The following is a 7,500-nucleotide window of genomic DNA, read 5'->3' on the forward strand; positions in this document are numbered from 1 at the left end:
CTAATCTTTTCTTGTTGGAAAATACTTGAAACTCAAGAAATATTAATTAGAATAACAATGATTATGAAAATCCTAATCCGAAAATGTATGAATAATGAAAATAATTTCATTTCCAATTATTGTACTAATTGTTAATTTAGAAACTATTCTGATTCATAAAGTCTGACATTTTTGATCATTAAACATCACATTTCATTTCTGTTTTTTTACAAACTAATTATACCATTCATCAAATATGCGGACCCTTTTCTCTTTCTCAACAATCTCTTATGAAATCCTTTTCAGTTAACTTCCTAGCAATTAAGTTTTCAGACCCAACCTTTTATATCTTTTACTCGTTTCAGTCATTAGCCCCTGTGGCCATACTGGGGCACTGCCTTGAAGAACTTGACTTCAGTACTTCCATTCTTTTCTTTTTTTTTTTTAAGCCTATTGTCAAGCAATGGAGGAAGACAAAAACAGACCACAACACACAAACGACAGGCTTCTTTTAGTTTCTGTCGACCAAATCCACTCGCACAGCTTTGTTAAGCCCAAGTCCAAGGTGCCATGCAGTGGGACTGAACCTGGAACCATGTGGCTGGGAAGCTCCTTACCACACCACAACACCTGTGCCTAACTTTCTTTCTAATAACCTGTCCTAACTTGAACCAATGAGAAAGCCTTAACATCAGCCAGTTTCAACCCTTTTTCATTTTTTTGATCCACAGCACAAAAAAAAAGGGTACTAAATGTGTTGTGACACAGAACCACCTTGCTTCAAAAAAAGCAGGTATTGACAATGTTTTAAAGCAGAAGTGAGCAGGAGACACACTCACCCACACATTGCACTTTCCCACAAAGAAATACTCATGCACCACTATAGTGTAATGAAAGACACTCAAGCGTTCTAAAAATTCTTTGCAGTTTTTAGGTTACCTCAAAAGCTCATGACACACTTGAAGGCCGTGTGCCACAATTACAGCAGATGATGATGATGATGATGGTGGTCATACACTGTAGATGTGAATGGACTTGTAAAAGAAGACAGGCTGCATCACTTTTCATTTTGAATTCAAATTTTGCCAAGATCAACTTTGTCCTTCCATCTTGAGAGGGTTGCTGACATAAAATAGTCATGCTGTATCAGCAGGATGGTGTAATCAACTATTCCTGACTCTTTATTAAATTTGTGACCTTATCAATGTGAATACCCGTCAGAGTGTAAGTATCTTGAGAGAAAAGCTGAACATTAGAAGCATCAGTTGTGGCGTGCAAGAGAGACGATTGCGCTGGTATGGACATGTGGTGAGAATGGAGGAGGATAGCTGCGTGAAAAAGTGCCACACCCTAACAGTTGAGGGAACCCGTGGAAGAGGTAGGCCCAGGAAGACCTGGGCTGAGGTGGTGAGGCAAGACCTTCGTACATTGGGCCTCACCGAGGCGATGACTACGGACCGAGACCTTTGGAAATGGGCTGTGCGTGAGAAGACCCGGCAAGCCAAGTAAGATCGTTGCCAGTGCCCCTGGACTGGTTCTTGTGCGGGTGGCACATGAGATGCACCATTTTGAGCGTGGCCGTTGCCAGTACCGCCTGACTGGCTCCTGTAGGATTTTCGAGCGAGATCGTTGCCAGTGCCCCTGGACTGGCTTGTGCGGGTGGCACATAAAAGACACCATTTCGAGCGTGGTCGTTTTCGTGCGGGTGACACGTAAAAGCACCCACTACACTCTCTGAGTGGTTGGCGTTAGGAAGGGCATCCAGCTGTAGAAACTCTGCCAAATCAGACTGGAGCCTGGTGTTGCCATCCGGTTTCACCAGTCCTCAGTCAAATCGTCCAACCCATGCTAGCATGGAAAGCGGACGTTAAACGATGATGATGATGATGATGATGATACCTACGTTAGAAATCAATATTAATTAAAGTAATTCACTACGAGAAAACTTGTTCCAGAAGTGTTGAAAATGTCTTAATTCTATTTCCAATGCTTTGAAACAAAAAAAATAGTCAGATCTAACTAAATTATATTATGTTCAATTCTTACAAAAGGAAATGAAAAAAAAGTAACATATACCAAATTACAGCCATGGCATTACTTGAAAATTATCTGAATAAGTTATTTGGAGTTAGGAGAGACAGGTATTGCGGAATACATTTGGTTAAATACCAGTTGTCAGGCATAATTTCGTCATCAGTGTTACTGTTTCTAGAAGGTTAGCTTCCAGATTCTGATTATGTTTGTCTTATAGATTCACAATATAATGAGGAGAGAGAGAGAGAGATTTTTATCTAACAGGTATTTTGATATAAACAACAAGGAGATGAACTCTAGACCATGTAAAGAGACATGTTGTCAATCCTACTAGTGACAATGGTGAAGTCCTGTAAGTGAAGGAGGTTTAGAGCAATGTAAAGTAAATGAATGGAAGCGAGTTGTTAACAGGCCTAAACATAAATGCTTTGGAGAAGAATTAAAGAAAGAGCAGGTTGGGATAAAGACTGGAAGAGAATAAAGGAAGGAAAATCTTCAATGCAAAATGAGAAAGCCAGCTGTAAAGATTATGGAAATGAAGAGTAAAAGAAAAACCTTAAGTAAGCCACCGCAAGATAGAGCTTCCAACAAAACAAAGCATTAGACTTGGTTTTTTTTTTTAATGGTCTTATCAATAAAAATATTTCTTAAATAAACAGGTAACGAAAAATGGCTTCTCAAAAGTTAATTATTCAAATTACCACAACTTGTTTTAGAAAACTGTTTGAATGTAACAATAAAGCTGGAAAGTAAATTTCAATAATACCAAAAAAAAAAAAAAATAATAATAATAATAAAATCAAGATTGAGAAGAAGAAGAAGAAGGATAGAAATTGCTAAAAGCTGTTCTGTTAATTAATAATGATATAATTATACTAAACATTATTATTTCCACAAGTAAATTAAAGATTGTAGCTCTTTTAAGTAAGGGAAGTGAGGAGGTGGGGGGATTGAGCATTGCTCAGAAACTAACACTGAAATTCCTTTCTTGTGTTTGTATTTAGAGCATAGAGTCAGTATTATGGTCTTAGAAAACAAAGTCTGCAGCACGGTTTCAATTTCTGGTGATAGCTGTTTCTTTTCACATATGGTGCTAGAAACTATGTTAACATTACAACCATACACAACTTACCTATTATCACTTCAACCACACTGGGTAATTTGTTTGCATTCTCGTTATATGCATCTTTGGCATCTAGCACTTCCCCAGGGTAGTATCGACTCCATTCATCCAAGACGGATCGAGAAGCCTGGTCTGTATCCCGGTAGGTATTGCCAGTCAGAGTACCACACAGACCGTATGGAGCAAGGATTACTACAACAAAGGGAAACAAGAAAACATCAGGGAAGGTTTCAATCAAGAAATGCAGTTTAGAAGATGGCAACTTATTTTTACTGGGAGTGGGGGAAAAAATAAACATGATTTTTATTTTTTGAAAAAAAGTTTTTTAAAAGTGATTTTACCTTGTAGAGGAGAAGTGCTTTCTTGCACCAGGGTAAGATGTTGGGGAGTTAGCCTCCATACTGGAGGGTGTTGTTTAATCTCTATACTGGCACACACACTACTTTCTCCATGAAGGAAAAAATGGAAGCAGAATGATAAATGGGAACTGAAGAAGAAGAAGAAAACAAAGCAAGATTAGAGTTTGTTTTGAAAACCTTTTCTTTTATTTATTTACTAACATCTTCAGACAGAGACACAAGAAATGACAAAGATAACTCTTACAGGTATTACAAAGAGCTCTGATTACTCAAGGGATATTGCATTTTATAGAACAGAAATTTACATTGATACATTAAATCAATAAGTGATTTAATTTAAATAACTTGAAACAAAAGCAAAACAAAAAAAGAGCTACGATATTGAAAACATAAAAACTGCTCTACAGGTTTGCTGTCTTTGATTGATGCCATAAATAGATTTTCATTTGAATGTAATTGTTAATTAATTGATAAAATAGGACATGAGAGATAAACACAGGTAGATATTTACCTCCTGTCTGAAGGAGAATTTTGGTCATATGGCTGCACAAACCACTTTCCAAGCCGTATGAAGTTTTTTGTGAGTAGACATCTGCAGAAAGAAAACAACAACATGTTAATTAGAAATAAATTAACAACAACAATAACAAACGGAAAATACATCATCAATTTATATTGCAGAACAGCTAAATCAATATCAATACAATTGAGAATATCAAAATAGGAAAACACTTGTAATGTTGTTTGTCTCGCTCCTTTCTATTAAGCACATAGCCAACAAGGGAGCATCGGATTGAGTCAATGAAGGGAGAAACCAACGAGAGAGTGCCTGTAGAAACTGATGAGGATGGTTTTATGTGAGCCAATGAGGAAAAGATCTGTGTCGATCAATGAGGGTGGGACTAGCTGAGCCATTGTGGGACTGGCTATGCAATCATTTGACCTGATGAAAACACCAGCCAAATCTTATTCACAGCACACCCCAATGTCATCATCATCATCGTCATCATCATTTAACGTCCACTTTCCATGCTGGCATGGGTTGGACAGTTTGACTGAAAACTGATGGTGGGGAGGCGTTGACACCAGATTCCGATCTGATTTGACTATGAATCAACTTGCACTGCTGTTGGGAGGTGTGCATGCATGCATTTAGTAGACAACAAGGACCAAATCCCTTGTTCCCAAGCTATTCCAATGGTGAGAGGGACAAAAGAATATCTGTGCTACCTGGACAGAATAAATACCAGGAAGCATTTCTGTTTGAATGCACCAGTTTATTAGTTTCCTTTCTCATCTTTACAGCCATCTGTTTGTTGGCAGATTGAACATCAAATACTAATATATTTTTAAGTTGTTAGATTTCGTTTGGTTATTTTGTTTTGCTTGATCGGTAAGGAAACACTCAAGCAAGAAAAAGCAAACGAAGGAACATTATTAAAACATAATTATAATGGAAACTGGCTGAGACAGTGTGAAACAATAACTGCAGTTTGTTATGAACAATAATGAATAGGCAGCGAGATAATCAAAGAAACACAAGCATTACCAAGAGTTCAGCAGTCACTCCAAGAAACCAAAATGCAACTTCAAATTGCTTTGGAAGACTGCATGTATGTTTGTGGGAAATGTGTATATACACAGATGCATGTGAACAAATGTATAACTCAGATATGTCTACACACAACTGTGCACACAATCGCTTTGTTGTTGTTGTTGTTAACATTACTGACAATGCTTCTCTCTCTCTCTCTCTCTGTGGATTGTAAAACATTGATGCAATGTGATGAAGGCATTTTGCTAACGTTATAGGTATTTCTAATCATCGCCTGCAGTTTTCCACTGAATGATGGAAGGAAAAGTGAAGCAGGTGCAACTAGGGATGTATTGAAAATAATAATGGAAAATTTAAATTTCAGCAAAGAAAGGTGGGGGAAAGGGGGGGGGGGGTTTAGTTTGAAATCATAGAAACATAATCAAGTGTGCTTTGTTGCTTTACCACATTCTAAGAGCAGAGGATTATTTAATTAGCACCTCAAAAAAAAAAAAAATGGTAGAATATGGTTGGCTACTTATTTAGTAACAAAGATTGCAGTTCAAAGACTCACATAGATGTAGCAGCTGAAAACTAACAAGGGCATGCATGCATTTGTGAAAGCCAGCCAACTTGCCACCACCACCACCACCACCACCACACCCACTTACATCACAGCCCTACCACCACCACCACCACTGCCGCCATCATCAACCTATTTCTTTACACAATTATTTGAAGTGCTCTGCTTTCTGATCTTACTCCTCTCACACCTTGGCATCCCTAGTTATTGGAATGCTGTGTTAGAAGGGAAATAACTTTATATTGCATGACCTCAGTACACCAATGATAAGCTCCTCTCTCAGATAAACGAGTTAAGCAGAATTAAATTGAAAGAAATGACCTGTCACAAGAGAGAGGGGGGGGAGAGAGAGAGAGAGGGAGAGGGAGAGAGAGAGAGAAAGCGAGAGAGGGGTGGTGGCAGTAATAATCAGTGCAAGGAGTGACATGTATTGAAGTATTTTCAAATGTAAACTAGGAAATGTAAAAGTTATTCAGCATAAAAGAGTTTCATTATATTATTCAGATTTCAAAGTCAAACATCAACAGTCAATGTGTGTATAGATTACATACAACAAATAGCTAAATCTATGCTGTTACACCTCATTTTTAACATTTATATCTCAACTATCACACGGATGAATAATCACAATTCTTTTTCTTTTTTTTTCTTTTTCTTTTTTCTTTTTTACTTTCAGTAGGTTTCAAAGGAAAATTTCTTTTAAAGTCAAATTTGGAATGGTTTGTATCATTGCCAGTCTCTAACAAGTGACAAATAAACCGACGACAGATATTAACCTGCTGGAAATAGCAGCTAAATCTCCTTCAAATCATAGTTGGAAAGACAAAGGAAAACGAAAGAGTCATTTAGGGGGCTGAGAGGGTAGAGAAGAAGAACCAGCGCAGTAATTGCAAACACTGGCTTTTATATCTTTGTCAACATTGGCTTTAAATTGACTCTATGTATGACTCTCTATGTATGACTCTCTATTTATGCACATATATCTGGGTGCCTATACATATGTGTGTGCACCTGTATTTATCTGTGCATACTTGTGTGTTTATGTGGGAGTAGACACGTGTATTTATCTGTGTGTGTGTGTGCACGTGTGCAGGTGTGTATTTCTGTCTGCATGTATGCACACGTGTGCATGTGTGAATCAGGCTCTATACTACAGACACTTGAAACTAATAGACTACCACATCATAAAATTATTATTTTTAACAAAAAAAAAAAAAAAAAAAAAAATTGATCCAGCTTTTGGTTGACATTGTCCACACCCACACACAATTTGTCTGAATGCTTACAACACATTGCACGAGCTAGACAAAACAAACAACATGGTGTTGACGATGTGCCAACTGGTACACCAGAGCAACAAGCAGCTAGAGTTGCCAATTTTTAATACAAGTACACTAATAAAGGGATCAATTGCCGAGCATGAATGAATGGCAAGGCAAACTAGTTTTATCAACAAAGAAATGCAACAATGCTATTGAGAACACTTGTGAAAAGCCGCATTAGCAACTGATTTATAACATCCTACCATTATTGGCAAAAAAAAAAAAATCTAATTTTCTCTTTCACCACGAAATTTTTAATTCGCATTACATAAAAATATGGCATATCGCTTTCTCGTTTTATCCTACTTGCAACTAATCAAAATGAATTAAAAGCACATTATTATTTACAATTTTTAGTGACGAGATAATTTCTTTATCCTCCCAATACAAATCTTTCACTCCAAGGTCGAGCATTAATAAAGACATCTCCTCTATTTCTCACAGCAATTCAATAAAGTGAGAAGATCAAGGAGTAGCAGAAGAGAGGATTATGGATGTATTATACAGAATTCCAAAATTAATCATCTCCTAGACTTAACATGTAAATGACGTTAAAATCAAATTTG

At 37.1% G+C, this 7,500-nt stretch overlaps 1 protein-coding gene across 1 annotated transcript in view; it reads right to left on the reverse strand.

Moving 5' to 3' along the window:
- The window catches only part of LOC106869075 (mediator of RNA polymerase II transcription subunit 13-like), a 146,475-nt gene that overhangs the window by 54,052 nt on the left and 84,923 nt on the right, over nt 1-7,500 (reverse strand). The window contains exons 4-6 of the mRNA XM_014914598.3: nt 4,007-4,087; nt 3,478-3,623; nt 3,146-3,328 (exon numbers count right to left, since the gene is read on the reverse strand). Coding sequence (XP_014770084.2) covers nt 3,146-3,328; nt 3,478-3,623; nt 4,007-4,087 — 410 coding nt within the window. The remainder of the gene's footprint in view (nt 1-3,145; nt 3,329-3,477; nt 3,624-4,006; nt 4,088-7,500) is intronic.

This window comes from Octopus bimaculoides, chromosome 24 (genome assembly GCF_046866305.1).
Source record: "Octopus bimaculoides isolate indiv1 chromosome 24, ASM4686630v1, whole genome shotgun sequence".
Lineage (NCBI taxonomy): Eukaryota > Metazoa > Mollusca > Cephalopoda > Octopoda > Octopodidae > Octopus > Octopus bimaculoides.